The 20,693-nt window shown below is 34.2% G+C and overlaps 1 protein-coding gene across 7 annotated transcripts in view; it reads left to right on the forward strand.

Annotated features, from left to right (window-relative positions):
• TIAM1 (TIAM Rac1 associated GEF 1) overlaps positions 1-20,693 on the forward strand; it is a 355,527-nt gene that overhangs the window by 313,203 nt on the left and 21,631 nt on the right. For all 7 annotated transcript variants that reach the window (XM_074214024.1, XM_074214023.1, XM_074214022.1 and 4 more), the window contains 7 exons: positions 1,923-2,026; positions 7,686-7,790; positions 8,351-8,419; positions 8,716-8,841; positions 12,555-12,663; positions 16,842-17,021; positions 17,171-17,289. In XM_074214024.1, coding sequence (XP_074070125.1) covers positions 1,923-2,026; positions 7,686-7,790; positions 8,351-8,419; positions 8,716-8,841; positions 12,555-12,663; positions 16,842-17,021; positions 17,171-17,289 — 812 coding nt within the window. The remainder of the gene's footprint in view (positions 1-1,922; positions 2,027-7,685; positions 7,791-8,350; positions 8,420-8,715; positions 8,842-12,554; positions 12,664-16,841; positions 17,022-17,170; positions 17,290-20,693) is intronic.

Here is a 20,693-nt window from a genome sequence, read left to right on the forward strand (position 1 = left end):
GGAATTGAGAATATCTAGGTAACAAGCATCAGAGACTGGGAGGATGGTGGTACCCCTGGGAAAAAATTAGGGAAGTTAAAAAGAAGGAACAGTTTGAGAGGAGGGAACAGAGTTAATGAGTTTAGTTTCAGACATTTTGAGTTTAAGATGTCCATTGGATCAAATCCGGTCTCAGACACTTAATAATTACCTAGCTGTGTGGCCTTGGGCAAGCCACTTAACCCTGTTTGCCTTGCAAAAACCTAAAACAAAAAAAGATGTCCATTGGACATCCAGTTTGAAATATGTAATAGACAGTTGGACAAACAAAACTGGAGGTCAGGAAGAAATAAATAGACCTAACGATTATCTGTTTAAAGATGATAATTGGGGTCAGCTAGGTAGTGCAGTAGATAGAGCATTGGCCCTGGAGTCAGTAGGATCTGAGTTCAAATTTAACCTCAGAAAGTTACTAGCTCTTGACCTTGAGCAAATCACTTAACCCCAGTAGGAGAAGAAGATGATGATGATGTGTTGATGATGATTGATTCTGTGGTTCTTGATGAGATCACAAGTGAAAAAAGAAAAACAAAACAAATTCCAATACAGATGATGTTCAAACAACATATGTCTCATTTTAATCACCAAGTCTGTCATGTCTGTCTGGATGGTTGTGGTTTATTGCAAGGTAATGTTGTTAAATGACTTTCCCAAGGACACACAGCTAAGTAATTATTAAATATCTGAGACTGGATTTGAACTCAGGTCCCCCTGACTCCAAAGCCCGTGCTCTGCCCCCAGATTTTTTTTTAATAAAGTATTTCATATTCTTCTTATTTAAAGATAGAAAGAAGTGACCTTTACAGTAAATCAGTAATATAGACTTATAGAGAAGAATTCAATGGTTCAGTGTCAGTTTGGTAGGAGGGCTTTGGTGGAATATTCCATTGATTTTTTTTTTTCTTGATCCTTTGCTTGTTAACATTTTCATCAAATGGCTTTGTTAAAGTCATAGTTCATCAAATTTGCTGGTGATCCAAAGTTGAAAGTGACAGCTAAAATATTGAATTACAGCATGAGATTGCAAAAACTACCTGATAAGCTGAAGCATTGGTTTGAATCTACTAAGATAACAGTTCAGTAGGAATAAATCTAATATTTGGATTCAAAAAATCCTGGATAGACTTAGAGCAAGGAGTGCCTAAAGCTGTAATCCTACCTCAGATACTAATTGTGAGAACCTCAACAAGTCATCTACCCCTTCCCTCAAGCCTCATTTTCATCATTTGTAAAATGAAGATATTATTACCTCTTCCCTAAGAGAATTGTTGTGAGGATCAAGTGAAATAACATGTGAAAATGCTCTATAAACCTTGAAGGTGTTATGTAAATGCTAACTAATATTAGGAGAGATATAGCTTGTAAAAATAAAGTAGTATCAGTCCTTCTGAACTATATTCTGCCTAGACTACATCTGGATTATTATTTGGGGTGTGACTGATTGGGGCTATTGATATGCTGGAGATAGTCCAGAGAAACATCCAAGATAATCTTGAATCCAGTGCAGTGAAGAAAGGTAGAGGTTACTGCAATCCTGAATCTGAAGAAGACTCCAAGGGGTACAGGTTTATTTTCATATATTTGAAAATTGTTATTTGGAAGAGAAAGGCCAAGATCTCCCACTGTAACCAGGGCCATTTCCTATCAACCTGATCCATAGTGGACCACTGGTCCCAGAGGACCCAGGATGGCTCCAGTGGGCAGAATCAGATTGTCATAAAGTGACAAACCTCTTCCCCATTGGAGGCCTCCAAACTGAGACTGGATGGTCACTTTTTGGATGTGTTTATAGCAGGTTTACATATGTGCAGGACTAGATAACTGCTGAGATCCTTTCCACCTCTAAAATTATATGATTTATTTTAAATTTACATTTTTAACAGGAAACAGCCTTTGTTCTGAGCAAGTCAGAAGTGCTGAAATGACTCCTGAAGAGACAGATGTACATGACCTGGAGTCCTCTGATGAGAGTGACAAAACAAATAAGGTGAGGGATTTTCATTTTTGGGTCAGAAGTCTGTGAATCAGTCAATTAGTAAATATTTATTAAGCTCTGCTAAGTTCTGGGGATAAAAAAGATGCAAAAAGTAGCTTAAAATCTAATGGGTAAAAGCTGCTTAATGGTGCAGTGGATAGAGTACCAGCCTTGGAGTCAGGAGGACCTGAATTCAAATTTGATCTCAGAAACCTAATAATTACCTGGTTGTGTGACCTTGGGCAAGTCATTTAAACCCATTGCTTTGCAAAAACAAAGTTTTTTTAAATTAAAAAAAATCTAATGGGTGAATCTATTGAGTTTCCATTGTAACTGATATGGTTCTTTGTTACTTTTAAGTAATAAGAGGATTTTTATTAGGAAAACATCTGATCCTTGAGATGTTTCTAAAAGTTGTGATTTCATCCACATTTTGGAAAATTCTTTACCCACACATCTTCAGTTTCTCTATACATTTTCTTTATGTTTATTCCAAAAGATAATGGAATTCTTTCTAGTTTATCTTCCTCCAGGTGTATATGATCTGTGTATCTCTCTTTTGTCTCTCTCCTATCTATTGTTTATTAATATCATTCTTAATGGATAAGCAGATAGAACAGTCCCTAGAGCATACTATGGACTTAATAAATGTTTATTGATTGACTAACTGACTATAATAAAGAATTCAGGAAAGTTATATACATATATATATAGATAGATTTTACTCATGGTAATTGTTTTATTTTTGTAGTGTTTTATTTCCTGTTCTTATTTTAAAGGAAAAGTGAATAGATAAAGAAAACTTTTTAAAAGATCCCTTTATTTGTGAGGGACTTTTTTATGTGTATTAGTTGTTTAGAAGAAAAAATATTACCTAGCTCTGGTGTAAAACATCTATCAGAGTAACTATATGCAAACTCCATCCTCTACAAAATTATAAATGCTCTTTTACAGAGATTTACTTTAATGAGAGGAGAAATTTTATTTTTTCTAATTAAAAAACTACTTCATTTGGCAGGGTGATCATCTCCAAAAACTGTAAATGTTTTGAATCTAAATTTCAGTCTGAATTGCACTGGCAAGTACAGATGTTCAAATATATAAACAAAAACATGATAAAATGAGCATTCAAGATAAAGGAAAAAAATCTGTTATTGCAAATGATAGTACATATGTCCATAAACTTTATTTGTAGGTTGTTACCAAATCTATATAGTTCTAAATAACTTTTAACTGAATAATTCTGTCAAAGAAAAATCAATTTATTAAGTCTAATAATTATTAATACTAATACTCTACTCATTTTTTGCCTAAATCTGCCAGAAATTTTAATTTAGTTCGACATTAATCTTTAACCAAACCATTTCTGGTTTGCAGAAAGATAACTAAAATGATGGAGTCCCCCCCCCCCCCCCTTGGACTTTCACATGACTCTGCTTCAAGACAATTTTGAGTAGTATACATAGAAATCCTGAAGCAGAAAGTCACAATACAGTTCTGGATTAATATTCCAGAAACCTAAAAACCAAGTCTGTATCTCCTTCCTACTTGGCCACTTCCCTGGAGGAATCATTAATGTTTCTAGACATCTTTAGTAATCATCTAAACTGAATAGTAAGTGGGAAGAAAAGAAAAAATATCACTTCCCTTGAGTGGATCTAGCTAAATCAGTCAAAATCTGCATTTAAGGATCTGGAAACATAAGACTCAAATTTAGTTGACATCTTTACCTGTTTCTTTAGAAGTACCAAATAGAGCATTTTATTTTTGATCCTAGAAGCAATAGAAAACCATTGGAATGTATTGAGTAGGGGCAAAATGGCCAGACTTATTCTTTAGGAAAATCACTTTGATCACTGAATGGAGCATGTATTAGAGTAGGGAGAGACCCACTAACAGGCTATTATAAATAATCCAGGTGTAAGGTTCTACACCAGAGTGGTGTATTCAAAAGATGATGAAAAAGTGAAATAAATAGGCCATTGCAGCATTTGAATTTGGGTTGGTGATGATGAGAAGTAGTGAGAAATTGAAGATAATTCCCAGGTTGTGGGATTGGGAGGATGGTGTTATCTCTGCAATAATAAGGAAGGGAGGAGAAGGAGACCTTTAGGGGGGAAAGATAATGAGTTCAGTTTGGGACACAGTGAGCTTAAGATCTCTGGACATCAAGTTTGAGATATCTAAAAGAACGTTGGATATGATTAATATGGAAATATGTTTGACATGATTGTACATGAACAACCTATATAAGGTAGATTGGGGAAGGGGAAGGAAAGGGATAGGGGAAAAAGTTTGGAACTCGAAATCTTAACAAAAAGTGAATGGTGAGAACTATCCTTACAATCTGGGGGACATGCAGAGAAAATGCACAGTCAGGAGATGGAGTGTGGTGTATAAATTGGAAAAAAATAAATACATTCATGCATACATACATACATACATAAATGGAATTTGGAGGTGAAAGATTGGAGAACAACAGTTTAGGACAAAGTAATAAATTTGAGAATCATTAACAAAGAACTGGCAATTAAATCCATGGGAGCCAGTTGGACCACCAATTGAAAGATGGAGAGGGAAAGAGGAGCCAGAGGGTCATCTAAGGTTAGAGGGTGGGTTCTGGAAGAAGATCTAGGAAAAGAGAAGGAATAATCAGATACAAGGAGAATCGAGAGAGATGGGTGTCCTAGGACCTAGAGAGAAGAGAATATCAAGGAGGAGGTGGTGAACAGCAGAGTCAGAGACTGCATACTGGTCAAGGAGAATGAAGATTGAGAAAGAGCTGTTAGTAACTTTTTAGAGAGCAATTTCTGGTGGAATAAGATGAGAAATTGAATTATAAAGGATTTAGAAGAGAGTAAGAAAAAGTAGAGGCACCTGTTGTAGGTTGCATTTTTTGAGGAGTTTAGAAAGAGCAGAAGAATTAGTGGTAATGAAAGGATCAAGTGAGGATTTGTTCAGGAAGATTTTTTTCCCTGGCTTTCTATAGTATCCATATAATCTTTATTATTTTAAGCCTTTTTGTTTTTAATATATAAATTCATGTAACTAACTTGGATTTATTGTTATGCAGCTAGGTCAAGATTAATGTGAGTTTAAATGTGAATTAATGTGGCAAGTTCAATTTTGTGGGAGTTATAAAATGATACCAAGTCAAATTATAAAATGATATCAGGTTACATTTAATGAAAGCCAAAATTCAATTAATATAACACATGCAAGCTACTCAAGGGTTTTAATTGCTACATTGTCAGTCATCTGCACTTGCTTCTAGTGTATAGATATGAAGTGTTGCTAGATATTGTATTCCCCAAAATTATGAATTTTTTTAAAAAAGAAAAATCCTCTAACAAAATGGACAAAAGGAAGAATGATTCAAATGGAAACACTGCTAGCACATAAAGAGACTTCTTATCAGAAGCCTGGAACTGGATGTCCAGTAGGCATCTTAAACTTAACATATCTAAAACTGAATTCATCAGAACAGAGCTACAAAGGGCCTGCAAGCTAAGTATTTTGGAGTTTTGTACATTTTAAAAATCAAGTTTTATCGAATTTTAAAATGTAAAAAAAAATAACCCTGCTAGCTTGCAGGCCCCATAAAAACAGACTGCATGGTTTTGACCTGCATTAGAACATACATTTGATCATTTGATGTAATTGAACAGCTTAATATTAACTCTAAAATAGGATAAATGTTAGAATGTCTGGATCTGTGGTATGGGACATTTTAAACACAGGCCAAATCAGAGAAAGAGGTGAAGTTACATCAGATTTTTGTAGTTTGCAAACAACAAGGAATAGAAGTGTTGTAGTAAGAGAAATAAAGCATCTTTTGGCTTGTGGTTGAAGATTGCAATACAAATTGTATTCATCATAGTATAACTGTTCAGGCAAAAACTTCAAGTTTATTTAGGATGGTGAAAGAAAATGTAAATGAAGTGGATAATGAAGAAACTTTTACTGCAAGGGTTGGTTGGTTGATTGGTTTGATGGCTATAAATTCAAGTTTAATTGCATAATGTTAAAGTTACCAAAGAGACAGCCAGTAGACAAGGACAATAAAGCTAAGAATTCTAATCTTTTGAAGAAAATAGAATCAAGAAATTTTTAAATGTGGATGAAATAGACTTCCTGGGGTAAAGAATACCTTCCAAAAATTACATTTCTAAGAAAGGGGGGGAAAAACCCAACTTGGATTTAAAATGTCTAGGATCTCCTAAAAATTTTCCCCAATTTTATGAGAAAATGATGATTTTAAATTAAAGCCAGTGTTTTTTAATGGGTATCCTGTGCTCTGAAAAGCTAAAACCATTGATTGCTTCTAATCTTTTGTGATCAAATAAGAAAACTTAGGTGGCTAAAGTTTTTCTTGAAGACTGATTTTTAGGTTATTTTAGCCTAACTGTTGAATAATATTACAAAGACTACAGTAGTAGTCAAATATACATAGCTCAATGTGTGACAGCAGAAAAGTAATTTTTCTGCCATCCAAGACAACATTTTTATGACAATCCAGGGACCAAGGAACTATTGCAACATTTAAAGTCTAACACCTTTAGGAAAACATTTAAACAGGCATTTGCTAAAAACTGCAAGTACAAATGAGGAAATTGTAAGAGAACACCTAGTTTCTTTAATATGTTCAGATAATTAGACCTCAATGAACTACAGATGTGATTGCTGAATTGCTATCAGCAATCTTTCCAAGTTTATAGAGATTGGGGAGGTGAAGACCCAGAGAAGGATAATTGTGCCAACTTTCCCAAAAAGAGTAGAGTGTACAAATTGTCCTAAGATTTTTGAAACTCCATATATATATATATATATATATATACACACACACACATATATATATATATATCTGCATTTTCTAGTAATGATGGTACTTCTCAAAAATTTCTTGTCTATATGACATATCTCTGTAGTCAGTATAGTCATTTAACAGCAGACAAGAGGGCTGGTATCTAACTAATTTAGGGAGGTAGTCAAGTGCATTAATCTAAGAATTGAATCCTTGGTTTGAATTCTAAAATCAGTTGTTTGACCTTGGGGAAAGTCATTTTTCCATTTTGTGACTATTTCCTCATATGTAAAGTGGGAATAATCAATAAAGGGAAGGACCTAAAATGAAGGATTAAGGAAGACTGGGAAAGAATTCTTGCAGAATGTGAGACCTTAACTGAACATTGTTCTTGTGACAATGGCCTCCTTGTTGTTCCTTGATTACCACATTCTGTCTCCTGACTCTGCATTTTCTGTTTGCTACCCAGGCCTGAGATTCTGTCAGAGATTAGGAGGGACAGAGTCACAAATCTGGGGGACATGCAGAGAAAATGCACAGTCAGGAGATGGAGTGTGGTGTATAAAGAACAACAAGGAGGCCAGTGTTTCTAGAATATAGAGTATGTGGGGAATGTAAGGGGTCAGAAGAGTGGAAAGACAGGAAAAAAAGTCAGATTATAAAAGACTTTAAGAACTCATCTTCATTGGTAGAGGGATTTGCACTACTGGAAGCTCCCTACACTGATGAAATCACAGATTTGGGTTAGAAAAAAAGTTGCTTAGACGGGTTTCTCTATTAAGTTTTTAAAAATCACTTCCAAACAGTACAGAGCAGGATGTCACATTTTGCTTGAAATGAACACTTCTGACCTGTTTGCTTCTTTAGGAATACACAGGACCCCAGCTAGTAACCATGAGACAATTAACAGATGCAGATAAATTACGCAAGGTTATTTGTGAACTTCTTGAAACTGAACGAACCTATGTTAAAGTAAGTCTTTTTCTTCATTTTCCCTCTCTTCCTATGCCTATCTGTGCCTGTTCCTGGTCTCCATTCTTCAAAATGTACATAACTTTAAGTTACATCAGGGCAAGAATTTTCTCTTTTTTCCTTCTAAAACTTTCTATCTGGAATAAAGTGAGCTTTTAATAAATACTTATTGATTGATTTTAAACTCATGATTAACTCATGCTTAAAAGGAGGAGTAATTAGAAAACACAAACTCTAAAAGCATTAGTGGCTACAGAGGAAGAAGGTGGATTTTACAACTGTATATTTAAAAGGTATAAATTCTCTTACCCTCTGAATATTTAAAGTTGTGATAAATACCAGATTATCTAAAAGTACAGATTACCTAAATCATACATTGATATTTAAAGCAAATATATATCAATTATGATTTTTCCTTATACTGACTCTTTGCTGGAAGCATTTTCCTGTGAACTTTTTTGTAATTATGTGTATTCTGTTCTGCAAATGGAATTTATTGTTTCTTTATATTTTTCTATGGGCTTTTAGATTTATTAAAGAGAACTTATTTAAACCCTTAGGATTTAAACTGTCTCATGGAGAGCTACCTGAAACCTCTTCAAAAAGAAACTTTCCTTACCCAGGATGAGGTACGATATTAATGTTGTTAAATTTATAACTATTTTGATTTGGGGGAATGGACAACAAGGATGATTAAAAGAATGTTTTAATGCATTTAATATAATTGAGTAGGTAAAATATTGCCTTTTTGTTTGTTTTCTTGTACAAGTATGAACTTTAACTTGACAGCAGACTCATTTAAGTTTGGGAAGGTAAAAAATAATATAGAACTTTTATTATTCTTTAAATACTCTGAGGTGAGAATGAATTTTTTAAATCCTTGTTAGAACTTTGGTAGATCAAGATCTTTCTTTTTTTTAATTAGCTTGATGTGCTCTTTGGGAATTTAACTGAAATGGTGGCATTTCAAGTAGAATTTCTCAAAACTTTGGAAGATGGAGTACGATTGGTGCCTGATCTTGATAAACTTGAGAGAGTTGACCAGTTTAAGGTAAGCAGCATCCCTAAATAGTAGAAGATTCCATTAAGTATCTCATCACAGATCATGACTTCAATAATATGCCCCATTAGTCCTCTACTCCTGTATATTTCTTTCCCTTATATATCATGGAAAGCCTGCCAGCAATATATTTTATTAAGAATAAAGGAAATAGAGAAAGTTTTATTTTGTGTCTCTCATTATATCCATTTATAGACTCACTAGAAAGGAAGCCTAAATGGAACACAAGAAGAGAATTGTGTCTTGTCTTGCTAAGATAAGAACATTATATTTCATATGAAATTGGAATGAAGAAATCCTTGACTTCTAGCTTTAAAAGATTCATTAATTTTAATCTTTTCTGTGATAAAATTTGCCATCGTAATACTGAAGTAAATTTACTTTGACAGACTGCAGCAAATTTAATTTTCCTAATTCAGTAAAAACCTTTGTAAATTAATCTTCAATACTATGCTATAGGAATATCTTGACATAGAGTGTCATGAGATTACCTATTACCTGTTCTGTTCTTTTTGAAACAGGTATGCCTTTTCAGTTATGGATTTCAATCCACCAAATCTCTGTGAACCCATGCTGTTAAGTTCACCATCTTGTATATTATCTCTGATTTACCCTGTTTTTATTTATACTTTGTGCATTTGATTATAGATTTGATTCATAGTTTCTATTTCTGTCTTTCTTCCTCTGTTTTCCCGTGTCTCATGAATTTTTGATCCTCTCCTTTGTTGTTCTTCCTATGTTATATTTAAGTCAATCCACAAAAAAAATTTTTAATTTTATGCTAGACACTTTTAAAATCTGGAGACATAAAGGTTAAAATAGACCTTGTTCCCCCAAGAACCTTGCATTCTATTAGGGGGAGATAGTTTGTGTTTTTATATTTGAACATGTGTTTTTTATGTCTCCAAGTGCACTGTTCCCCAGATTTACACAGGGAAGTTTCTCTTCTCCCTGTCTTCCTTTTTCTTTTTAGTATTTTTTGTCATATTCATAAGACTCGAGGCTAAAATGATTTTATCTGTCTTTCTTTGTAAACTTCATCCCTCCTTGGGAGCCTACATTTCCTCTATTTTGAACTGCTATCCTTTCATTCAAAACCCATTCTCAGATGCAATTGTTTTAGAGTTAACTACTTTCTATTTCTGCCTTTGTTTTTGGAAACCCATAGCTTTAACCATCAATGTAATGAAAAATCACCAGCCCCCAAGTGTCTGTTTTTTTGCTTGTACTATCAGATCTTTAGCAATGCTTTTTAGGTTCTTTCAGAGGGTATCATTTGATGGCTTCATAGAATGTAAATTTAGGTGATCATAATCAGCTTTGAGAAGTCTCTAGAGTCTTCATCACCTTATATATACATATACGCATGTGTGTGTGTGTATGTATGTATACACATGTTTATTTTTTCCCATTAAAAATCACCTCTATTATGTATGCCAGGATCACATATAAATTACCTTTGTAATCTTTTGCATGGAGTCACCAACCAGAACTATTTGGTTCCTCCTGGGTTAATGTTGATAATCAGAGCATTGTTAAGCAAAGCTACTGTGTTGCTTTATCTTTCTAATATAATTAGAGAGACATCTTGTTGGAAGAGAGCTTTGAAGATGTTTTCCCCTAATGAATCAGATGCTGTCTTTAAATGTCATGATCTGTTATAGAATTCATGAAAGCCTTTCAGTTCCCTTCTGTTATCTTCCTTAAGGATGTTCTTAATACATTCATAGAGTATCCTCATAAAAATTTATTTAGGTAGGAAAGTGAAATGCACAGGCCACTAGTTATTGATTTTTCTGAGTTGCCTTGAATAATAATAATAAAAAGACCAAGTTTTTCTCCCCCCACGCTGCAACGTTTGTATTCTCTTACACTTTCTTAAAAATTGAGCATCCTCCAAAATTTTTGCCTCTAGCAAGACTTTCTTTGTCTATACTTGAACTTGGATGACTTTTTCCTATCTCTTTCTTTAGATCCATTTCTGCTTCCTTATATAACATATCCAGGTGTCCAGAGTTATCATCTTCTAACATAACTAGAGTCCAAATTTGGTGACTTCCTAATCTTTAATAGAGAAAAGGACTTGTAATATGGAATAATTTTTTTTCTGTTTTTCATCTATTTGTTGTTCCCTTTCCAGTTTGATTCTTTAAAATCCTCTGAATATGGGGGCGGCTAGGTGGCACAGTGGATAGAGCACCGGCCCTGGAGTCAGGAGAACCTGAATTCAAATCTGGCCTCAGACACTTAATAATTACCTAGTTGTGGGGCGGCTAGGTGGCGCAGTGGATAGAGCACCGGCCCTGGAGTCAGGAGTACCTGGGTTCAAATCCGGTCTCAGACACTTAATAATTACCTAGCTGTGTGGCCTTGGGCAAGCCACTTAACCCCACTTGCCTTGCAAAAAAACCTAAAAAAAAATAATTACCTAGTTGTGTGGCCTTGGGCAAGTCACTTAACCCATTGCCTTGCAAAAAAAAACCTTAAAAAAAACAAAACAAAATAAAATCCTCTGAATAATTGGGATTAGTTCAGTATCTTGCCAGGTTTTCTGTAAGCTTTTTCCCCATTTACTGCTTTCATTGTTTTTAACTTCTTGAAAGTTCATATCATCTTCTGTAGGCTTACAAAAAAGTTTATTATGCTTAAATTCTTTTCCCTTTGTTTTCCATATCATCCATTTTGGGAAGAAGATCAAGCATTTAATGAGTTAGATGATTTCAAGTTCTTTTGGCCTCTTTCTTCTGGCTATGGATTTATCTTGCTTAAACATCTGGGTGTCATTGACAAAGAGATGCTCTAAAACATTTTGAACAAGATCCAGTTTAGCAAAATTCTTCATATCATCTAATGCTTTTTAGTCATATTTATCATTTAAATCTTTGCTTTCCATTACAATCTAAAAGTTCATGAAATACATCTCAATAGGAGGAAGAGCAAAACAAGCATCTCTTATCAGTGTAAGACCTGCAGGGTTCTTCCACAACTCTGTCTTCCCCAAAATACACATTTATTTATGCACCAATTACAGGTTAACTAACAGGCATAGACAAGAGAGTGTGATTAAAGAGTTCTATTCTGAGGTTGTATATTTTTCCTTTTATTGAGTAATATTATTTTGTTTTATTGCTCTATTACTGGTGTGATAGAAAGAAAAAATAAATTTCAAGTGTCTTAATTCTCTCTGATCATTTCTGATATGTCCTTTTAAAAATTTATTTAAGGCAGTGGGTTAAGTGACTTGCCCAAGTCACACAGCTAGGTAATTAAGTGTCTGAGGCCAAATTTGAACTCAGGTCCTCCTGACTTGGGGGCGCCACCTAGCTGCCCCTACTTATTATGTCTTCATTAACTTTTCCTATTTGTATCTCATATTAACAATTTCTAGCATTGTAGCTAGGACATAACTATTTAAGATAAAATTCCTCACTATCATCATCAATATCTGTCCATGAAAAACATATTTTTCTACATGCCACTGATATGTAGAGCAGACAGTAGAATTTTTAATCATATTAACTCATATTGAACATTCTTTGTCATCAATTCAAAGCAAATCATCGAGTAAAATATATCAATTAAGATTTGAAATTCTGTTTTATCTGTGACATTGGTCCAAAGATAGGGATCTCAGAGCTTCATAGTTGGATTGTTGATATTACCATAGGTGGACAAAATTAACTTCTTTTTTCTCCTCAATCTAGAAAGTGCTCTTCTCTCTGGGAGGATCCTTTCTATATTATGCTGACCGTTTTAAGCTATACAGTGCCTTCTGTGCCAGCCACACAAAAGTTCCTAAAGTATTGGTAAAAGGTATGATCTAGAGGGATTCTAATAATATTTTGCTACACAGTGATAATAACATACTAAGGGGACATAGTTTATTGTAGTTGATGAGCTGTTTATAGTGGTTATTGGGTGGAATACTACTGCTTATAGCAATAAAGAGCAAAATCTTCAACTGTCCATAATTCTGCTTAATGAGGAGCAAAATAGTTGAATATCTCTGTGTATTCACAAATATTGAATTGCTTAAGATTTGCTTTGGAGTAGTTGAGGTGTTTTTGTTTTCAGACTGATAGATGGAAGATTCTGAAATTGTTTTGTTTTTATTTCTGTTACTGGTTTGCTGTATGATTTTTTTTCCTTTTTTCTTTTGCAAGGCAGTAGGGTTAAATGACTTGCCCAAGGTCACACAGCTAGGGAATTAATTGTCTGAGGCCAAATTTGAACCCAGGTCCTCCTGACTCCAGGGCCGGTGATCTATCCATTGTATCACCTACCTGCCCCATGCTGTATGATTTTTATCAAGTTCATAAATATTCTGAAAATCAAACATCTATTTCAGATATTGTCACTATATTTGCTGCCACCACTAGTATTTCAGAATCTATTGTTACTATTCATATGAATTTCTTAAATTGTTCCTGTGTGTTGTATAGAAGTGGTGGTTATGTGAATGAAACTAACCCATTTGGGTTATTTCCTAAGAGTATGGAGAATTTTAATTTCAGTATACAAATGATAGTTTATTTTACTGTGGTTATTTCTATTACTGAATAAGAATTAAAGAAAAATTTCATAAATAAGCAGAAATCTTTGGAAACAAATTACTAAATATTATTTTCTTTATAACTTAACAAAAGAAGAGATGTCAAATGAGCCACTTTATAGATAAAACAGATGATTGCTCATGTTTTGTCATTTTGCTGCTCAGCAGAGATACTTTGTTCTGATTCCGGGTTAATATTAATAGGTTACAGTAAATATAATTAAAATAAAAATGTCTGCCTAGAAAAAGACTGAAGCCTCAGCCAGTGACTTGCTTATGAAAACCATTATTTGAAGCATATAAACATTCCAGTGAAGTAGAATCTGGACAGACTTTTGACATTTTTTAATAATGAAATTTGACCAATGCCAGGTATATTTGTTCTTGTGTTATACTATATGTATGCCATTTATACATTCCTATCTTTATTATTTATTAAACCTCCATTGTTCTTCCCCAGGTTGATTGTTTTTTTAAGTCATAGAAACTCTCCAAACTATCTACCAAGTTATAGAGAAACTCTTGAGCTTTCTCAATTGCAAAGAGTACTTCACCAATGAAATTTTACATCCTTTAAAGGGTGAAGAGAAGTATTAGGTTGTTGAATTAGCTTTTTTGCTCCTCTATTCACAGTAGTTCTAGACCTTTGTAAGCAAATAATGTATTTTTAAAACATTATATATTCTTCTGTCTCAGCAGTTTAAAAATTGAATATTATTGTTATGATAATAGCTAGATTTGTAATGCACTTACTATGTATATACTAATACTTAGCACTCTGCTTAACATTTTTGTTTTCTATCATTTTCTTTCATTTCATTTCACTCTGACCTTTGGAATTAGGTGTTATCAACCCTATTTTACAGAAGAGAAATTGAAGTAAAGAGAGGTGAAGTGATTTACCCAGGGTCACACAGCTAGCAAGTATCTAAACTAGATTTGCACTCCAGTTTTCCTGACTATCTACTGTGCCACCTACCTGTCCCATACTAAGTACTATTAATACTAGCTCTGGTACTGGGGACATTGAAAGGAGAGATACCCCAATTCTTCTCTAGTCCTATGAAAATCCATCTTTTGTTTATAAACAAAATGAGATTAAAAGATATACAAACTTTTGGGAAAGATTTTTATATGAATAAAAGCCCACATTTGTGATCAATATAATGAAGCATAATGCTTTAAATGACATGTCATTTTTTTTTTTTTGCTCTTCTGCAAACAGCAGTTGATTTGGTTCTCATAGCCCATGGATCTGGATCTTAGGAAAATTCTGAGACCATCCTAGAAACATTTACCAGAAGAACAAAGTTCTGTCTTTCACAAAGATCTCTAATGACCTGGCCAAGGTTGCTCATTCTGGAATTGCATTTCATTTCAAAATGACCTTTTCTAGCTCATTGATCAAATCTTTTGTTCTTTTTTGGGAGGTGACTTTTGCAATTTATAAATAATTAGTTGTAAAAAACTAAAGCTACTCTAAAGTTGTTCTAGTAACCAGTAGGCCTGCTACTATACATTTATCCTCAGAATAAGAACCAAAGCCTGACCCCCAGGGTGTATGTGATCAACCACCCACTAAGATGATGGGAAGATGAATTGCACCCTTCCCTCCTTATAATAACCAGTTTTGGAAAAATAACAAACATTAATAACCATGCTTACATTGATCCTCTAAAAATTCCCTTGTCCTCTCAGTTTGTAGACTCCCCAGTGTTTGACTTTCTTCACTAAGCTTTAGTTCCCTGGGACATTTATAGTCTGAGCACTATCCAGATACCCACAGTCAATAGCTACACAGGTACCATTTAGAAAATTCTCACCTCTCTAGTATGTATACATCCCCCAAGAATAGGTGCTCCAGGGGAAGGACCCATGAAGTGAATAAAAGCCCAACTATTCCCATTTTGTTTTGAGGTGCATAGAAAGAGTAGATATAGTTTGTGATCTTCATCACAGATATCATCTTTCCCTTAACAAACCTTACTCTTCTGCCATGCTTCCCTATTCTAATGAATACACCACCATCTTTCTAGTTACCCATTTTCACAATCTTATCACATCTTGCCAATTATAACAGTCTCCTAATTAGTTTCCCACTCTTAAATAACTTCCTTCTCCAATCCATCCTTCACACAGAAGTCAAGTGATTTTTCTCAAAATGTTGACTTGATCATTTCATTCAGTAAAGATCAATGGCTCAGTGTTGATGCTAGGATCAAATATTCTAATTTCATCTTCTGAAATTTTTGATTTTTGTTTAAGCTTCATAAAATACACATAATTAATCTACTGCCATATGCAATAAATAAGTAAGCCTGTATATGGATGCCTGATAAATTTTTTTTTTACTTAAAGAGGGTGTGCAATCCAAAATACTGTTCTAAAGGATTATAAATTTTCATATTTCAATAAGTTTTAGCATATTGTCTTTTATGATAAATCATACTCCTGGACAGTAATTACAGAAAGAAATTACTATAAGAAACTGAGCTTTCTTTGGATTTTTTTTTAACTAGAGGATTTATAATCTGTATACTATTTATCTCTATTTTTCTAACTTCTTAAACCCTCTCTATTGTTCTTGGCAGTATTACTTTACCTAATTTGGTAGATCCCATGGATACTTTTTAAGTCACTGGTGACATCCTACAAAGAATTGGTCATTAGTGATAGCTTATATTTCTAGGTTGCTTTAAGGTTTACAATATGCATTTTCTCATTTTATTGTCCAACAGTTAAGGTATGTCAAATAATATCCTTATTTAGAAGGGGAAGCTGAAACACCATGAGGTAAAATGACCTACTCAAAGTCACCTGGAAAATTAAGTGTCTCAACTGCAATTCAAATTTTTTATTATTTCCATTATAACATACTGACTTTTTGGTGAAAATTTTTATCAGTCACATTAGATCAGATTTAGATTCTTTCTGTAAGAGGACTCCTCCTTTGAATGTTTTATTGACAATGTCAGCTTATAATGATATGAATCAATAGGACAATAGAAAAGCAAGATTAATGGTATTTACAAATAATATAAAAGCTTCCCTCTCTCATGAACTGCTAAGAAACAGATGAGTTTGTGAGTTTCACCTATTTTTTCTCTTTACTCTTCAGTGGAGGTGCTGCAAAACGAGAAATATTCAAAAAAAATCAAGAAATCAGGGAAAAGAAAAGAAAAAGCATCAAACCCTAAATAACTAAATACTTTTATCTAGATATTTAGCTGTTATTCTCCAGCTAGTTAAATATGAAACATTTCATCCACAGAGAAATACTGTTGGGGTGGGGGGGGATTTTTTTTCCCTCGCCCATGTATACATTCTGTTTCCCTCCCTAGAAAAAAAAAGAAAAAGAAATCTGGGGTTAAATGAGTAAAATTATGAAAGAAGAATAATTTGAGCTTTTTTTTTCTGGTTTATATTTAAATCTTTCTAGCCAGGACAGACACAGCTTTCAAGGCATTTTTAGATGCTCAGAATCCTGAACAGCAACATTCATCTACTCTGGAGTCATACCTCATCAAGCCAATCCAAAGGATCCTCAAATACCCTCTTCTCTTAAAGGAGCTCTTTGCTCTTACAGATGAGGAAAGTGAGGAGCACTCCTACTTGGATGGTAAACTAATTTTTGCTAGTGCTTCACCACTCTCCTTTTTTTGTTTGAAAGCCCAACATTCTGTATGAAAAAGCATCTATATAAATAACAAATTTATTTTTCTCCTTTTATCCATTCCATGATTCCCCCCCACCCCCACCCCTCACCAGTGGCCATCAAAACAATGAACAAGGTTGCAAGCCATATAAATGAAATGCAGAAAATCCATGAAGAATTTGGTGCCGTATTTGACCAGTTAATTGCTGAACAAATGGGAGAGAAAAAAGAAGTAAGGACTTCATTCTGTGTGTGTGTGTGTGTGTGTGTGTGTGTGTGTGACTATTGCAAACAGACAAAATTCAAAACTTCAAACATCTTTTTACATTTATCTTTAAAAATTACATAATTTTAAATATTTTTAGTTTGCCATATTAGTACAATCTGAATTGTTTCTTATGTAAATAAGCATGGATTTGAGTGATTTTTCTTTCAAACTCTGATACAACCAGTCAATCAGTATTTTATTAAGTCTCTATTATATGCTAGACACCTGTGGAAGGTCCTGGTTATGCAAAGAGAATTAACAAAACAATCGACTCAAAAGACATCTAACATTCTAATGAGAGGAAAAATAAATAGAACTATAAGGTAATTTGAAAGGAAAAGTACTAATAGTTGAGAGATCAGAAAGACTTCATGCAGAAGCAAGTGTCTGAGCTGTGACTTGAAGGAAGGGGGAGATTTTGAGATCAGTGAAGAGGAAATACATTCCAGGTATAGGTTCCATCTAGGATATGGATAGGTTAGAATATTTAGTGTCCTCTGAGGAACAAAGAAAACCATTTTGTACATTGAGGTTAGAAAATAGATTGGGGTGAGACTTTAAGCTAAGCAGAGGATTTTACCTGTCATTCTAGAGGCAAAAGGACATCATTGGAGTAGATGGAGTAGAGGGGAAATGATATGTAGGAAAATTTAAGCACATCTCTGCTTTGGAAAAATCACTATAGCAGCAATATGGAGGGTGGATCACAGTGCTTGAAGACGAGTAAGGAAGACCAATTAGGAAGTATATTGTAACACTCTAGGTGAGACATGATGAGAGCCTAAACTAAGGTAGTAACTGTATGAATAAAGAGAAGTCAGGAGAAAAGTTGTATAATTACAACAAAGAATTTGGCAATTAAGGTAGGATAAGGGGAAATGACGGGTCATAGTTATGAACATGGGATCCTGGAAAATAATCTTATGAATGACATAGTTATGAATATAATATTCTGGATACCTTCAGCAGAAATAGAAATATTTGGAAGAAGGATTTTGCTTTTTTTGGAGAAGGAAGAAAAATAATGAATTCTATTTTGGACATGTTGAATTGGAAATGTTTCCTGGACATACAGTGGAAATGGACAATTGATGATGCAGAATTAAAGCTTAGGAGAGAGATCAGGAGCTGTAAATCTTAGAGTCATCAGCATTGGACTGATAATTCTATCCATGAGAACTAATGGGTTCACTAGAGAAAAGTAGGGGGCCCTAGACAGAATTTTGGGGAGCACTCATTAGGATTGTGATATGGATGTTGGGCTAGCAAATGAGAATGAGGAGCTCTTAGATGAGTTGGAGAAGCAGGACAGAGTAGTGCAGAAACCACAGATCAGTCTTGAAGGTTGAGTACTTTAAAAAAAATGACTATCAAATTTATCAGGAGATCATTGGTAACTATGACAGAATCAATTTCAATTGATTAATGAAATCAGAAGTAAGATGCAAAGGGTTTGAAGTGTGATGAGGGAAAAAGAAATGGAGATATCAAGTATAGATAGTTCTTTTAGGAGTTTGGCTGAGATAGGGAAAAGAGGTGTAGAAGAATAATATGAGGAGATTATAGGATCTACCAATGAGTCTTTAAAATGAGGTATTTTGGGGCAGTAAGGTGGATGGAGCACTGGCCTTGGGTCAGGAGGACCTGAGTTCAAATATAGCCTCAGACACTTAATAATACCTAGGTGTATACCTTTGGGAAATCATTTAATCATATTGCCCCACAAAAAAATAATAAAATAAAATAAAGAATTTGGGCAGATTTGAAGCCTTGAGTTTGGGTTTTTTGATTCAGCATAAATTTATGCAGCACCTAAAGAGTACAGGTCCTCAGAACATTAAGATGCCTAAAACAGATCCTGTTCTCAAAGTGCTTACTTTTTGATTATTTTCAGCAGTATGGGGCGGGGGGGGGGGGGGGGGGCGGAGAAGGATTGAAGAAGGGAAAGGACCAATGGAATGATAAGAAAAACATTAAAGAGCTCTTCACTTTTCTAAAGTGAAAAAGACAGAATAACTATAGTGATTATAAACATTTATATGGTACTTTAATGTTTGCAAGAGTTTTAAATATATTTGATCTTCATAATCACAATCCTTATTATCCCTATTTTACAATTGAAGTAATTGAGTGACCTGCCTACCTATAATCATAGAATAATAGTTTAAGTGTGAGAAGTTATATTTGAAAATCATGTCTTGGCTCTTTGTCCCTACATTATGATATGCTGTCTCAGAAAACAAAAATTGACTAATAACATCTTGAAACCCAAGAGTCCAGGGAATATAGTTAGGACCCAGGTGCTTTCAAATGAATGAATGCTATGCATTAGGTTTATTAATATGAATGACACCATTCTTGTTTTAAAAAATCCTACATTCTATCAATATTAAATATCTACAATGTACTAAGTGCCAGGGTTAAAAAAATGAGCAAAAGACCATCTCTGACCTTAAGAAGTTTACAATTCTAAGAAGAGGAGACAACACAGAGGAGTGGTAGTCTGGGAAGTCATTAGGATGGTGAGCAGTTCAGTAGAGGGTAGTTCATTGTTTTGCCCTTTCTAGTAACAATAGTTTTGTTCATTTGATTACATTTCTCAGAACAAGAAGTAGAAAGGGAACAGCTGGGTAGAATATAATCAGGGTAAAAATGAAGATACATGATACATTCAGAACTGTATGACTTAGCTCTCACAGACATGGTCTCAATGAGTTCAAGTAACCAGTAACCAGACAAGCTCAGCCATAGTAAACTGAGGGCCAATGTGATTATTAAACCATTTCTAAGGATCTTTGAAAGTGGAAGGGGGCAGTTAGGTGGTATAGTGAATAGAGTACTAATCCTAAAGTCAGGAAGATCTGAATCACTTGATTCTTACTAGCTGTGTGACCCCCTAAGAGAGCCATTTAATCCCTATTGCTTCAATAAGCATTCAAAACTTCATATGAAATGAACAGGGACCAAACTTAGCCCCAAAGATGTGATATGAAAATCTACCTTCCTTAGCTTCTTTGCATGGGGGGAGGACTTTGGTTGTGGAATAGTTCATTAACTTTCAGACTTTAAATGTGTATGATTATAATAACAAGTGTGTGTTTGTGTGTGTGTGTGTGTGTGTGTGTGGTGTGTGTATGTTAGTGTTTTTCCCTTTATTATGAAGGATGGATTTCTAGGAGGATAAAAGAAAGACTGGACTGAGACCTCAAGTTGATGTTAAAAAGAAAAATATTAATAACACTTAATTTTTAAGAGTTTAGAAATATTACAGGTTGCTGCTTGGAAGATGGATTGGAGTAAAGCAAATGCTTTAGATACAAGGAGGAAAGAATCCTTGGAAGACTGTTTCAGTAGTTCTAGGACAACGA

Source organism: Macrotis lagotis, chromosome 1, assembly GCF_037893015.1.
Source record: "Macrotis lagotis isolate mMagLag1 chromosome 1, bilby.v1.9.chrom.fasta, whole genome shotgun sequence".
Taxonomy (NCBI): domain Eukaryota; kingdom Metazoa; phylum Chordata; class Mammalia; order Peramelemorphia; family Peramelidae; genus Macrotis; species Macrotis lagotis.